General features: G+C 34.0%; 1 protein-coding gene across 1 annotated transcript; it reads left to right on the forward strand.

The window, feature by feature from the left end:
- Positions 1-12,984: 12,984 nt before the first annotated feature.
- On the forward strand, positions 12,985-16,398 carry LOC135679724 (alpha-humulene synthase-like). Its single transcript, XM_065193706.1, has 7 exons — positions 12,985-13,113; positions 13,276-13,424; positions 14,144-14,440; positions 14,623-14,841; positions 15,040-15,175; positions 15,373-15,621; positions 16,098-16,398. The coding sequence occupies exons 1-7, from the start codon at positions 12,985-12,987 to the stop codon at positions 16,389-16,391; spliced, it is 1,473 nt and encodes a 490-aa protein (XP_065049778.1). The 3' UTR covers positions 16,392-16,398.
- The last annotated feature ends 460 nt before the right edge of the window (positions 16,399-16,858 follow it).

Genomic DNA, 16,858 nt, shown 5'->3' on the forward strand with positions numbered 1-16,858 from the left:
CCGTCCTTATGTCTCTACGTTATCATACCTCACTTTTTTTTGTATATTTCCCAAACAATCATGTATCCTCTCTGTTACATGATGGAATGGGCGATAGATAAAACCATAAGATATTCCATTTTAATTATCTCTTAGATACTTTTCTTTGTTTCTATGAGTTGTAATCAGGACCGTTTTAATTCTCTACATGATCTCAACATCACATTTGCATTTGTGAGTTTTGACCGGATCCACTTGATGTTACAAATTTAAATAATTTTAAAGCGTGGGTTAATTGAATACGACTCTTGGAGTTGATTAGTTGGGTCCCTTTGGCTCTCATATCCAAAGCGTATAAAGTAAGATGATGATATATAAAGAGAAATAAACTTTTGTATATGAATAAATACTAGCAGGTCATAACATGCAGTGAAATTAAATTGAATCACAATCAAATAGAACACCAAGATTTACGTGGAAAATCCCCCAACATGAAGGGTAAAAATCATAGGGTAAACTAGAGATAATCCACTAAAATAATAATGAATATACGAATCTCAGTCTTTTGCCCATAACCCTAGCAACAATCTTAAGAGAATAACTATGATACAAAAATTATGTCACTGTGCACAATATCTAAATTTTCCCCAAGCAATCATAACAAGTATTTATTATAAATCTGATCTAACCTGAGATGAGGACATTGCTGGATGATTGAGAATAATTTTTTTGCGTTGTCCTTATCTTCTTCACTTTCTTTCTCTTATTTTTCTGCCATTTTCTCCTGCTATTTTGAAATCTTTTCCTCTTTTTTTCTAGCCACCACACTCCCTATTAGATATAGGGTTTCACTTGAAAGGGGATAGGTTGTGGGCTATCAAAGCCCACTATGGGCTGAACCTGGTGGACTATCAACCCAACAACCTCCCTTTCAGCCCATAAGGGAGGTTGTCTCATGACTCCTCAATGTGAAGCCATGACGATCAACTGTTGGCATATCTCGTCTTTCTTTTGGTAAAATCTTTGTCAACATGTTTATTCCGTTATCATCTATATAAATTTTCTGAAGCTACAATTGCTTCTCTACAAGTACATTTCGAATCTAGTGATATCTGATATCTCTATGCTTTGACTTGATGCCATACTAGAGCTTACAAAGCTGCTACATTCTTCATGGTACTTCCATGTAGGGTTTTACTTTTTCATATTATCTTCAGTTTGTTATAAAAAGCAGTTTGATTTGAAAAGATCACAGAAGCTGTTAGGTTACGTGTTTTAGATCTATCTTTGAATTTGGCAGTAACATTATAGTTAGTGGATTGCATGAAGGTGCTTGTTTGGCTTGTTCCTTTTCACATTGCTTCATAATTTATTATTATTTTGGATATAGATCTTTCTTAACCTAGTTATTATATTTTTTAAATTATATTAAATCAAAATCCTGCGATTACAGCAGTCATCCTGAACAGCCTTTCCCTTTTCAATTCTAAATTCCCTTGCCAAAACGATAATTCCCTATTTAGTTTCTCAAAATTTGTGGATCCATGGACGACCATATTACCTTTTGAAAAATATGGATAATATAAAAATCATCAAACGAGGGCAATAAACTGAAAATATTTCTGATTATATTAAGTATTGAGTCATCATTGTTGAGTTTTTACGAACCCATAATGGGTCTTTCCCGTCGACAGCTATAAGTGAAACCCCTCGAGACTCACCTTACCAATTCAATCAAAATGCGATGAAACTTATTACGTAACCTCCAAATCCTCCATCGCAGAGAGAGAGAGAGAGAGAGAGAGAGAGAGAGCAACCATAACTTACATTCTCTTACATGAATACCATAAAAACATTTTTAGAAATATTGTGAAACTATACAAAAGAACCTGCAATGCTTGTAAAAATATCCAATGTTTAAGTTTACATAGTCATAAAAAAAAAAAAATAGAATCAATAGAAGTCAAACGACTTGCTATTTTTTATCTTGTTTCATGAAATTTGCAGCGTGAGCAATCTATGGAGAATGTTGCCTCCATGGTGGAAAGCTATATGAAAGAGTATGGAACAAGCATGCCACGAGAAGCTTCAAAACTTGGTTGAAAACGCATGAAAGAAACTGAACCAAGAGTGCCTTAAGTCGACTGTATTCCCCTGCCATTACTTGAAAGGATAATCAATTAACCATCAATGATTGGAACTATATACCAAGTTCATGTTCACGGATAGACCAACTATATTGGTTATACCAAGGATAATATATCTTTAATACTCGTTAATCTTATTCTGATTTGATCATGTTATCATTATATGGCCAAAATATATGTTACCTTAGATTTTGATATTTTTGTCATGTTTTTACGAGTGTGTGCACATAAGTATGGGCACGCATGTGTATATGCGCATATTCATGTATACAGCTATGTATATACATGCATGCGTGCATATAATGATATATAACATGTGTTCCTAGTTATTACGAAGAAGAGTCCTTTGTATTTCGGGTGTGAAAATATACAAATTATATTTTACAATTTTTACAAAGAAAGCTTTTTGTATCTTGGAACCTAAACTACTAAACTTGCTGCCCCATGTACAATTAATTACTTTGAGAGAGATTTGGAATGAGAAAGGGAAGGAGAGAGACTTGTCAAAAATAGAGACCTACAACTTCTCAATAATAAAGTCGAATATATTTTTCAATATTCTATCATATATAAACAAAAAAATGGTATCTAACTCCAATTTTATTTAGCTCGACTTTCTAACAAAATATTTTATAGCCCTATAAAATTATTATATTATTTTTTTAATTTATCCCTATATAATACACATGATAAAAGTGGCCTATGTTTTAGTTACATTTCTAAATTGCTGTCATAAATTGTATTTATAAGGTTATTATGATTCCTTTTTCTACGACAAGATTGGACAACACGTCCGATGAGTCACACTCAGCTATGTGGAGCTGATCCAACTGATGTGGATATAGATTAATTGAATTATGCAAGCAATGTGGATGATGGGATGGTTTATGATATTTTTATTTTTTTATATAGAAATTAGATTGATGTGATCACGAGAGAAAGGAGACTAGATTGATGTGATTGGATGCTATCCTTCTTGACAATCTCAACACGTCTCCAACCAATCCAAAGGACAATAATACAATAAATCACTTTCAATTAATACAATCATAGAAAAAATTAATGATGGGGAAGTAATATAATTGTTTTGCTTTGTAGTACAGAATATTAGATTGATGCCATTATAGAGTAAAAAAAACCAAAATCATAGTCTTTATGTATGAGATTTAAATTAAATGAGATGTGTAGTAAATAAAATTTTATATTAATTCTTGTTATGTTTTCTAAAATGGTATTAAAGTAAAATGGTTAATATATTTTTGATACTTGTTAATCATATTCCGATTTGATCATATTACCATTCTATGACCAAAATATATGTTTGGCTATAGAATATCTTAGACTATATTACTTCTGCTATGTTTCTATGAGTATGCGCACGTGAGTATGGGCATGCATGTCTACATGCGCGCGTATGTCTATGTGTATGCAAGCATGGGTTTATGTAACAATATATAACATGTGTTCCAAGTTATTATGAAGAAGAGTCCTTTGTATTTTTGGATATGATAATATAAAAAATCTATTAGCAATTTTTACAAAAAAAAAAAAAAGCATTTTGTATTTTGGAACCCAAACTACTAATCTTGGTGCTCCTCGTACAATTAATCACTTTAAGGGAGAGTTGGAATGGAAAAGGGAAGGAGAGAGACGTACAACTTTTCATATATAAACAAAAAATGTTTTCTAAGTCCAATTTTGTTTAACTCGACTTTGAAGAACAATATTTTATAGTGCTATGAAATTATTATATTATTTTTTAATTCATCCCTATATAATACATATGATACGATAAATTCATAAGTTAATAATATCACAAATGATATTTGGTTTGTGGATAGTAGATATTTTAATCATATGTCAGGTATAAGATAAATGTTTAGAGCTATTGATAAAACTCACAAGTTGAAAGTTATACTTAAGGATAACAAGCAAATCAAAGTGGAAAGGAAAGAAACAATTGAAGTGAAGATAAGTCAAAGGAAGGTAAAACACATTGATAATATATTTTTTCTTTAATTTATCACATAACTTGTTGAGTGTTGGACAATTGATAGATAACAGATATTCAATTATATTTGATGATGGTTTATGTACTATTAAAATTAAAAAATTTAGTTTTATTACAGTGAATGCTTGTATGATATAAAACAAGATGTTTACACTTAATATTTCAAATATTGAAATGAATGCTCTTATTATAACTCAAAAGAAAAAGTTTAATTTATGACATTTAAGATATGGACATATTAACATTAAGGATTTAAGATTACTAAAAAAATAATAATAATTTTTGGATTGTCTAAAATTAATACACTTGATATATATGAATGATGTATTTATGATAAACAAAGTAAGAAATTATTTCCTATTAAAAAAGCATGGAGAGCATCTAATTATCTTGAATTAATTCATGCTGATTTATATCGATTTATGAATATAAAATTATTTGGTAAAAATTAATATTTTTTATTGTTTATATATGATTATAGCCACATGAGTTGGGTATATTTTCTGAAATTAAAATATAAATATTTGTTAATTTTTAAAAATTTAAGACACTTATAAAAAGGTAAAGTAGTATATGTATAACTACTTTAGGCAATATTTTTAGCCTCAGATTTTTAGCTATATCTTGGAGTTCAAAGAAGCAAGTAACAACTACACTATTATCATCGGAAGCAGAATATGTAGTTGCAACATCAACAGCTTATTAAGCAATATGGCTTAGAAGATTTCTTAGAGAACTTCATCAAGAATAAAAAGATGCAACTAAAATATTTTGTGACAACAAAGCCACAATTGCAATAACGAAGAATCCAATCTTTCATGAAAGAATAAAATATATAGAGATTATCATTTCATCCGAGATTTTGTAGCAAGTAGAGTCATAATAATGAAGTATTGTAGCACAAATGAACAAGTTATAAATATTCTCATCGTCACTTATATTTTAGAAGTATGTTTATTTCATATCTCAAATCAGTGTATGTTATTATGAATCAAGAGAAAGTGTTGAGAATTGATTCACAAGTAGTTATCTCAATAGTTGATATATTATAAATAGTTCTAACTATGTTATAAATAGTTCTACCTAAGTAGTCCATAATCTAAAAAGTTATTATGATGAGGATAGTTCTTATACCTAACTTAATCATGGGTGAGATGATAAGGTAAAATATGTTGAATCTTGGATTTTGATGATGAAATCAATTGGTGAATTAATGATCTAATACATGTGTTGAGATAAGTGATGTAAAACTAACTACGATCGTGAGAAAGGCAAAACTGATTAAAGAAGAATCAAAGTTGGGCCGGAGTCAATGATCGGGCCATCGGGTCGGATGAATCAAGAGATACACCGAAGGATCGGATGATACAGTGAAAGCTCGCCGGAAGTTCGTTAGGAGTTCGTCGGAAGTTCATCGAAAGTTCGACTAAACAATTGATGTGCCAGACAAATTAGGTTGCTTATATTTTAATTGTTTTAGCCTTAATTATCATAGTTAGGACCTAAAATTGAGTTATTTTGGGGAGAAATCATACTAACTCAAATAAGGGCCAATTGGGCCCTTAACAAGGTTGAATTGGGCCGGTTAGATGACCCATTTGGCCACTTGGAGCCACGTCAAGTGATGGCACCGCCCAGACTAGGCAATGGTACCGCCCAGACTGGGCGGTAGTATCGCTTGAGGCTCAACCTCTCAGGTGGTCTGGGTGGTAGTACTGTCGACAATTAATGCTGTCAGGCGGTGGTATCGCCTTGTCAAGCAATGGTACCGCTTGAGCCTGGTCTCCGAGGCTCTGTCAAATAGTCATACCACCTAGATTGGGCAATGGTACCGCCCAATAATGATGGTGGTGCTACTAGTATCCCAGAAACCCGGGATGAAATACATTTTGGTTTTATTTTTGAAGCAATTGGGGCCTATAAATACCCCACCCCTTTCTGCATAAAAGTGTTGAATCACGAATTTTTATGATGAAACCAATTGATAAAGTTATAATCTAATGTGAATTTTGAGTATTTTGAGTGATGCAGGACTAGCTTCAATCATGGAGAGACAATTTGATTAAAACAAGAAGAATCAAGTTGGGCCGGAATGGAACATGTCAGAAGATTGGATGTCGGACCGGAGGAAGGTCGACATGTTTGTAGAAGGCTTCGTGTCATGAGTTCGGGCATCAAGCTAGAAGGATCGGACATTGCGCCAAGGAAATCGAGTATTGCGAGATCAACATGTCAATTGGGCAATACGTCGCAATAGAGAACAATGTGCCAAAGGTTCAGACAAAACGTCGGATGAACCAATGACATGTCGGACAACTTAATATTCTTACTTGTAATAATTTATCTAGATCAAAGTAATTTAGAGTTCTAGTTGAGTTGGTTTTGGGTGTAATCATACCAACTTGATTAGGGGCTAATTGAGCCTAAATAAGGGTTGTTTTGGACTAAGAGAGACTCATTCAGTGTCCTGTAGCAAGGTCTGATAGTGGTACCGCCCAAACACAGTCTTCAAGATTATGTCAGAAAGTAGTACCACCAGACTAGGTGATGGTACCGCCCAGACATAGTCTCCCAAACTATGTTAGGCGGTAGTATTGTTAGACTAAGAGGTGGTAACGCCCAGTGTTAGTGTTGTAGGTGGTGGTACCGTCAAGACTCGGGAAAGCCAGGATGAGATATTTTTTGGCTTATTTTTTAAGTCATTTGGGGTCTATAAATACCCTAACTATTTCTGCATAGAGAAGCAAGAATTAAGTAGAAAAGGGAAAGATTTCTAAGGTGTGAAAGTATTGTAAAAGTGCTAAGTGTCCTCCTCCTCCCTTTCTAATCTTATGATCATTCAAGAGAAGTGTGAGGCTTATAAGGGTTGTCTCTTAAACCTGTGAAAAAGAGAAAGAGTTGTAAGAGGGTAGTTGGTCTTCGCCCATTGAAGGAAGACCGTTAGTGGGTGCCGATGGCCTCGACGGAAAAGGAATCGGGTGGACGTAGGTCACGACGATCGAACCACTATAAATTGGTTTGCAATTTCCTTTATGCTTTTCATTTATAATTACTAATTGATTTACTTGTTCACTTATTTACTATGCTTATAAATGCTTTCAAGTTTAAACATATTTCCGATATTGGTTTTCATCGAACGAGTTTTTCAAATCGATATTTTTACTTGTTCACTTATTTACTATGCTTATAAATGCTTTCAAGTTTAAACATATTTCATGTGAGGCTGCAGTTCCAGATAACTTCCAAGTCGTGGAGCTGATCATCCACCACAGAGAAGGGAATAAGCACAGCCACATGTTCGCCGGAAGGCTTGAAACACGAGGACAGACTCATCGGCCGACTGATGGAAAAGCTCTCCATGAAATAGATTGTGGCACGAGACGTTCCATCATGTATGTGGGGTTCGGAACATTCCATAAGCAGTCTTTAATATTTGGAGGTCCCGTCATAGATATGAATTCCAATAATTTTCTTCTATATTAAGAAAATATTTTATTTTCGAAAGAAGTTTTTTTTTTCACTTTTGTCAAAAAGAATCTTTTATTTCTAGAATTTTTTAATTATATATATATATATATATATATATATATATATATATATAGTATCTGGAATACTCTTAACTTGATAGTCACCTACCAACAGATCGGTCAGAGCAGTTGGCTATGCTGTAATTAAAGCACACAATACTGTAATAGCGGAAGGAATAGCAACTTGAAACCCTAAACTTTTTACAGCGCAGGAGGGCTTAAGCAAGATATGGATTCTGCAGTCTTTAATAATGCTACTCTTTGTATGAGGCTGAAGGTTGTCGAGTTCATCTTCATCCCCCACACAACTTTACACTTCTGCTCACAATCATCTTTATTTTGGGAAGGCTGATGCGACAGCCTTGCCTAGCAGCCGCAACACTCTTTCTTAAGTGCTAATGCATTCCTTTTTTCGAAAAACAAAAACAAAACTGTGGCTGTAGCTGACATTAAGTCCAAATATACGTCCCATTTGAGGCTGCAGTTACAGGTCACCCACCGTAATGAACTCCCGAAGCTGATCATCGACCACCGACAAGAGATAAGCACAGCCACGTGTTCGCCGAAAGGCGTCAAACACGAAAACAGACTCTTTAACAAAGACCTGACGTCCAAAACAACTCGTCGTCGGTTGATGGAAACATGTATTTCTTTGAATTTGAGTCAAGTAAAATCCAACATGTTTTGAGTACAAATTTCCTATATTAAGTAAAATCCAAATCTGATCTTCAAGTTAAATTCCAACATGTTTTCTTTTATTTAAATATGTAAAATATAATTTAAGCTTATTTAAATTTGAGTCTAAGATTTATGTCAGGAAAATGATCCCACGAGAGTCTTTTTTATTATTTAAGTCTAACTAATTATTATTTGAATATTCAAATTAGATTTGAGTGCATATATTTTTATTAAAATTCAATTTATCCCATTGCTAAGTCACAATCGAGTTATATAATGTGATATATTTATTTATTTATAGGAAGTTAAATCATTATTAATGGACCAGTACGAGGAACACAATCATAAACTCCCATCCCCTCTCACTTATCCATCACAGTTTCATGGAGACTGATGGGGCTACTATCATCAAGAGAGTGGTTGAAATGTTATTCATGGACCACCACGAGGAATACGACCTGAGACTCCCAACAAAAGAAATTGACCCTATAGACATTTTCCATTATAGGAAATTGACAAACGATTGATGGATGACAAGGAGGAGCATAGCCTCCACAAAGTGAACGTGCTGTTGTCATGGGAATCCATAGTCCCTTGTGTTGGAATTCCAACACAAGGGGACATGCTCTTGCCATCTGCCAGCTTGAGTTTTTTTTTTTCCACTTAAAAAAATGGAGACTATGGATTTGTTGTCACTTGCTCCAGGTGATGAGATTGTGGTTCGCAAGTCTGTCGGCTTTCATCCGAGCGTGTGGGGCGGCTACTTTATCCTACACTCATCCCCTCAAACACAGGCATGTAACGCCACCATATTCTTAAAAAAAAAAAAAAAGCATTCGGTGATGTTAATAAGGTAAACAAACTTCGTCTACTAATTTTACGAGCTGAGTTTGAAAAATTACAACAAGGTACTTTTGAAACTATTTCTGATTACTTCTCAAAAATCATTTCTATTGTTCATCAAATGAGTCGAAATGGTGAACAAGTAAATGATCAAAGAGTAATAGAAAAATTATTGAGATCTCTAGATCTGAAATTTGATTTTATTACTGTTGCGATTAAAGAATCTAAAGATTTGAAAAAAAATATCTTTAGAAGAACTTATGGGTTCCTTTCAACTTCATGAACAAAGGATTACAAAAAGAGAAGAAGACAAAACTATGGAGCAAGCACTACAAGCTAAGTTTGCTCTTGAAAATAAAGAAAAATCAAATTCTCACATAAGAAGAGGACAAGGACAAAGAGGTAGAAATCAGACTAATCAAGAATCTCCAAATAATGTAGATGTTAGAGAAAATTCTAGCCAAAGAGGTCGAGGTTATGGTCGAGGACGTGGCCGAGGCCGTGGACATGGCAGAAACTCTAAACGGTCTGAAATACAATGCTATGTTTGCAAAAGGTATGTATATTACTCTTATGAATGTTATTATAATCCTAACAATCAAGGTGATAAGACAAATTTTGTTGAGGAAGAAAAGAACGAAAATCAAATTTTGCTAATGAGTTATGATAATTTGAATGATGATCAATCTATGATATGGTATCTAGATACAGGAGCTTCAAATCACATGTGTGGCATCAAAGAGTTATTTTCAGAAATGGATAAAAGTTATTCCGGAAATATTACATTTGGTGATTTATCTCAAAGACCAGTAAGAGGCAAAGGTAAAATTCTCCTTGAACTTAATAATGGCAAGGAATTATACATTTCAGATGTTTATTATGTTCCTGATATAAAAAATAATATTTTAAGCTTGAGACAATTACTTGAAAAATGTTTACTCTCTCAATTTTATAACCTTTTTCCTTTGTAGTATAAATATTAGATTGATACCATTTTACATCCTTTCTCTTTGGATAAGAAAGAACTGAAATCATAGTCTTTATATATGGGATTCAAATTAAATGAGATAAGTAGTAAATAATATCTAAGTTCTAGCCAATAGACTTAAGGAAAGGCTCCTCTCGTTCTCCTAAAGATTAACTTGGAAAAAAGATTTTGACACATTCTCCTGGGAAGCATCGTTCTTACCCTTTGGAAAAGAAATTTTCTATCCAAATTCAGCGATTGGATCTAGGCTTGTATCCTATCTCCTTCTTTCTCTTACTTCATTAATGGTAAATTTTCCCTCCTTGGTTTAAAGGGAGGAGGGGTGTGAGACAATGAGAGCCTCTTTCTTTCTATCTCTTCATCATTATACAACAAACGTTCTCTAGTTTTATTGGATCTTTTATTTCCCGGAGCAAACATACAAAATCAAAGGTATTATTATCTCACTTCTTATATTTGTCAGTGATGTTTTGCTTGCATTTTTGTTTAGCTTTATATCTTATGCTAATATTACTTCAATTCCTCAACTCTAATAAGGGGGAACTGATTCCCAATCTTCTTCTTTTAAAGACAACATGTCTTGAGACTCTTGTAAAATGTTTACTCTTATTTCTAATACTGAATAGTAATTTTTTTTAAAGAAAACGGGTGGCTGAGAAATTGATTGTACTACAATTAAAGCACATGATACTGTAATACTGTAATGCTTCAGCTAACATGGTCAATTGTGTAAACGGCTATAAATACGCTCCCTGATTCCTAGATGGCATTGTCTTTAGCATTGCTATCCTTCGCATAAGGCTGAAGGTTGTTAAGCTCAGTTTCATCCCTAACACTTTTTTCCTTACCATCTCATTGCTAAATCACAATTGAGTTATATTGTGAGAGATTTATTTCATCATTATTGATGGACCAGTAGGAGGAACACAAGACCGGTCCCCTTCCACGTAACCATCACAGTTAGTCATGGACCACCATCATCAAGAGAGAACCTTATATGTTAGTCATGGACCAACACGAGGAATACGACCTCAGACTCCGCGATGAATGAACTTGACCCTATAGGTTGCAAACAAGACTAGCCTGTTGCCACTGCAACGGGACCATGTATGGATATAATCTTTTTTTTTCATTACAAGAAATTGACAGACGATTGATGGATGACTAAGAAGAGCGTAACCTCCACAAAGTGGATAGTTGTGGCAAAGAGTTGTTTTTCTACTACAACTACCGAATGTTTTTCCTTATAAATTCCAACACGAGGCAATAGGCTCTCGCCACCTCCCGGGTTTAGTTTCCACGTAAAAAATGGAGACTATGGGATTGCAGTCACTTGGTCCAGGTGATGAGGTTGTGGTTCGCAAGTCTGCAGCCTTTCATCCGAGCGTGTGTGGAGACTACTTTATCATGTTATACCACTTGACGATATCAGATTAGCTGATAACAAAACGTTCGATGAATAGTATATACATAGCAGATTTAGATTATCTAACTGTACGTACATCCAGATTTAGACAATCTTCAAAACGTTCAATGAATAGTATGTACACAGCAGCTAAGCTGATAACAAACCTGACGATTAATAGTAAGGCCATGAAATCAAATCCCGCTTGTCAATGGTGAAAAAAAAAAAGAAATACTCTATTGGATCTACATTGCTTAGGTCATACACATCCTTGGGTTTTGTAATGATGGCATAAATATATCATTATAGATTCGAATAATTCGTAGATTTAAGTCTATCCCATGTCGGCCTCGCCAAGCATGTGAGAGCATCGACATGTGGGCAATCAACGTCCAAATCCTTTCATCTAAAAATCTCATGTGAACCCTTTTTTTTTTTTGTATGTTAACATATTTATATCAAAGAGACGATCTCTCTTTGAAATTAGTAATTGCTGCTTTAGTACTATGCCGTGCAACCAACCACACACATCCACATCTGGGAAAAATATTTGAGAATTCTATTACTGAAACTTGATTACTCCGAACAACAAAATCTATAGATTCCTTGGTTATATCTTAATCTTAGCAACAAATCAAAATGAAACTATTGATCTTAATATCTACTTTGATAGGATTTGGAATTCCTCACTCAGTCTTATACTCAAAAGTGGTCCCAAACACCTTCTCTAGCATGAACCCTTTTGTGTTTTAATTTTTCGTTGTGTTATGTCATGTTATTTTTAATTAATTATTTTATAAAACGAGAATTATTTCATCGATTAATCAAATTGGAGGTTTGATGATTGAATAAAGATGAAGCATCCCAAAATGAACCAACTCATATGAGTGGATCACTCCTACAAGAATATGTAGATAGGTTTTGAAAGAAATTTAACCCTTTAAATTAAAAGAGAGTTCGATTAATACACACATGAAAAAAATGTTGAAAGTTAAACTAAAGTTTATATAATATTATTTATAGTTTGAGAGTGAGTAGACTGATATGATGAGTTTGACACTGTTTAGAGTTTCTTATAAAACTTAAGTTAATATACGATTATAGACATGATTTATAGTTTCTGTTACGAGAGTGAGAGAAAGGGTGATGGATGCAAAACTAATTATATCTCGTCTTTTTCCTACATTATTAGAAGCAAAACTAATCATAGGACGTCAATTAAAGATGATGGATAAGCTAAAACATAAGCCAATCAAAAAGGAGCGTACAGTCCCTGATGGCCCATTCGTTATCTTCTTCTCATAAAACGTGTTACTTGCGGAACCAAACCAGATTCGAGACTCTATAAATTGCTACACAAGGCTGCAGGCTCTCGCCATCCTCTCATCACTTGCATCCAGATCAGAATGGAGAACATGATTTCGCAGCCACACGTTCCAGGTGATGAAGTGGTGATTCGCAAGTCTGGAAGCTACCATCCCACCGTTTGGGGTGATTACTTTATCTTACAGGCCCAGTCCTCCACCAGTACACAGGCATGTATATACACATATATCTCACATATGTTCTAAGTTTTAGGCAAGAAACTCTCCGAGAACGAATGGTGTTAATGTTTCATTAACATGAAAAATGTGCGCTGGCTACTTTCTTTCGGTTTTGTTGGTTGAACAATTAATTGCTATGCTTGGAGGATGCAGGAGTGCGATGCAAGGATGCAAGAGAGAGCTGCAGAACTGATGGAGCAAGTAAGAAGCATGTTCAAGGACTACCGACATCTTGCAAACTATGGACTTGGTCGATTCAATCCAGCTTCTCGGATTGAGTTATCACTTCGAGAAAGAAATAAGTGACGCATTAAACCGAGTCCATGATGCCGATTTTAACGATCATGGTCTCTACGATACTGCTCTCCGGTTTCGCCTGCTGAGACAACAAGGGTATCATGTGACCCCTGGTAATATGCTCTTACGTTTCCTTGGAGTAGATGTATTTGTATGTTTTATCTATAATTATGTTTGCAAAAGTAATTTAATTTGTATTTTAGAAATGATGGAGGATTTTTGTTTTAAGAAGACAACTTAATCAGCCCATCAAAAAAGAAGTCACTGAACAATCAATCCGATGGCTTCTAACAATATTAGCTGGTCAATTCGCTACATAATTTCTTCTCTGTACATGAGTGACCTCACACGTCTCAAAACGTTTTGATCTCCTATAACAACTATATTAAAAAGATGTACTTTGTTCTCTCTCTCTCTCTCTCTCTCTCTCTCTCTATATATATATATATATATATATATATATATATCTGTGTGTGTATATATGTATATATATATGTATATATAAAGGTATAAATATACATATATGTATATATACATATATATACATATATATGTATATATATATATAAATATATACATATATATACATATATGTATATATATAAATATATACATATACATACATATATGTATATATATGTATATATAAGTATATACATATATATACATATATATATATGTATATACATATATATATATATACATATATATATATATGTTTAAGCTTGTACAACGCAGCCTATCTTGGGACTCATGGGGAGATCATTCTTGATGAAGCCATCTCTTTTACGAAGAATAACTTAGTGTCTGCATTAGCCGGTCTTAAACAACCATTAACAAAGCAAGTGTCTCTTGACCTCGAGACACCTCTCTGTAGAAGAACAAGAAGGCTCTTGGCAAGAGAGTACATCTCTATATTCCAAGAGGATGCCACACGAGATGATGCCATCCTGGAGCTTGCAAAGTTGGACTTCAATTTGTTGCAATCTCTTCATCGCGAGGAACTTAAGAACATCACCAAGTAAGCTCCTCCTCACTTTTGAATTCCCTGGAGCTATATTTCTTCTGGATTTTTATAAATTTAAAAAGATACAATCAAGTTGCAAATGTAAACAAGTGAAGGCTAATTGCTGAGCTTGGTTCCTCCTCCCATCAAACTTTAATTGATATGTAATGCCATTTTGATTTGTGAACGACTTGAAGGTGGTGGAATGATTTAGCCCCCTCAAAAAATTTCAGTTTTGCTCGAGATAGATCGGTGGAATGCTATTTCTGGATCCTGGGGGTATACTTTGAACCCTACTATTCTCGTGCACGAGTGATAACGACCAAGGTGATTGCCCTTACTTCAATTCTAGACGACATATATGATGTCTATAGCACATTAGAGGAGAGTCAACGACTAACTGAGGCAATTCAAAGGTTCGTAAATCTTATATCGATGGACAGATTACCTTTTACTATCATGGCTCAATAGATGATAACAAAAGGTGCCACTGATAATATCACATAAGAAAATAAAATATCGCATAATAGTTTTAATCATTGTGTATAGCAAAATAACAACATGTATGTTTATGTTCTATTTTTCTAAAGATGGTGAAACTAATACATATGCAGGTGGGACGCAAAGGTTGTTCATCAATTACCAGAGTACATGAAAGATTATTATCTAAAGCTAATGCACACCTTTGAAGAGTTTGAAGATTTATTGGCTTCCAGTGAGAAATATCGCATAACCTATCTAAAGGAAGCGGTGAGTGATGAGATTATAAGGTTCATCTTATTTTCACTTTTATTAATTAGCGTTACATAAGTAATAAATGAATCCACTAATGGCCAATGCAAAGAATAAGCATTTGAGATGCGACAGTATTGAACTTAGATTGTCCCACTTGTAGACGCTACTCTGCATTACAAATTAAGGAATAGTTTTGTTTTACTTGGGTACAGATGAAAGATTTATCTGAAGCTTATTTTGAGGAATCCAAATGGAGAGATCAACATTACGTACCAACTTTGGAAGAACATCTACATGTTTCCCTCATCAGTTTAGGATATCCTATGCTTGAATGTGCTTCTTTCGTTGGAATGGGAGAAATAGCAACTAAGGAGGCATTTGAGTGGATTACTAGTTTCCCAAAGATTGTCCAAGCTTCTGCAAAAATTGGTCGTATCATGAATGACATTTCTTCACATGAGGTATAGTCATAATATAATCTCCAGTGTTTTGCATTATAGAAACATTTTTCATGGTAAATTTTGAATTGATTTATCTCGTAGTAGAAATATGACAACATAAAAAAAAAGAAGAAAATAACATACTTCTCCAATTAGCTGAGATGGACCATAATTGAGGTTTAATAGGTAATCTCCAAAGTTGTCTTCAATATTCCTTCTATTTATCTCCTCAAAAGCATTTATTGTGTCACTCAATTACATTACCAAAGTTTTGCTGAACTCCATAAATGATTTTATATTAAAAAATCTAGTACAAACAAAAAAACTCCCATTCGAAAGCTTCCACATCTGTAGACTCCCAAATTCCTTTCATCTACACCTTATTATTGATAATAGTCTATCAATTTGTTTTAATATAATGAACATGTAAATCCTGAAAGGATCTGTTAGAATTCAGTTTGTAGATCATTAATCCTCTTTTTTCATGAAATTTACAGTTGGAACAAACTAGGGAACATGTTGCCTCCACAGTCCAATGCTACATGAAAGAATACGGAACAGATGTGCATGTGGCATGTAAGAAGCTCCAAGGTCTAGTTGACGATGCATGGAAGGAGATAAACGAAGAGTGCCTCAATCCGACTGCATTCTCCATTGCTTTACTTGAAAGGATTATTAATTATTCACGAGTGGCAGAAAATATTTATAAGTACATCGATGGATACACCAACTCCTCTACGAGGACAAAGGAATATATCTCTTGGTTACTTGTACATCCTATTCCACTTTGATTGTACGACGATGCTTGCTTCTTCTATGAATCCTTTATTCTGAAATATATGTAAGCCTTTGTACATGAACGTGTATTGTACTATGCTGGCTTCTTCTATGAATCCTTTATTCTGAAATATATGTAAGCCTTTGTAAATGAACGTGTATTGTACTAGCCCTGGGAATCTCAAGTCAGTATTATCTATGGAAAACAGAAATCTTTGCTTAACAGTAGTTCAAAGCAATTTGCAAGTTGCTGGTATGTGTTACAAAATTATATTAGCTATTTCCAATTTTCACTCTTTTCAGTCTTGCCAACTTAAGAAAGGCTCTTGAAGCTGCTATGCTAAATAGAGTGTAGGGATGGTGAGGTTGGGTTTTGTAGATGCCTACAGATATCAAGATACTTCTTAGTTAAGTTTGGGATGATTACAATTCAGAAACATATATATTCAAGCTACATTTTGGATAAGTTAGGATGATTGAT

This window comes from Musa acuminata, chromosome BXJ1-7 (genome assembly GCF_036884655.1).
Source record: "Musa acuminata AAA Group cultivar baxijiao chromosome BXJ1-7, Cavendish_Baxijiao_AAA, whole genome shotgun sequence".
NCBI lineage: Eukaryota > Viridiplantae > Streptophyta > Magnoliopsida > Zingiberales > Musaceae > Musa > Musa acuminata.

What these genes read in the sequence shown, in the direction of transcription:
- LOC135679724 (XM_065193706.1), top strand. Translation starts at nt 12,985, where the DNA reads ATGGAGAACATGATTTCGCAGCCACACGTTCCAGGTGATGAAGTGGTG. An exon ending in GAACTTAAGAACATCACCAA is followed by an intron (nt 14,441 to 14,622) that starts GTAAGCTCCTCC and finishes AACGACTTGAAG; the next exon opens with GTGGTGGAATGATTTAGCCC. An exon ending in TAACCTATCTAAAGGAAGCG is followed by an intron (nt 15,176 to 15,372) that starts GTGAGTGATGAG and finishes ACTTGGGTACAG; the next exon opens with ATGAAAGATTTATCTGAAGC.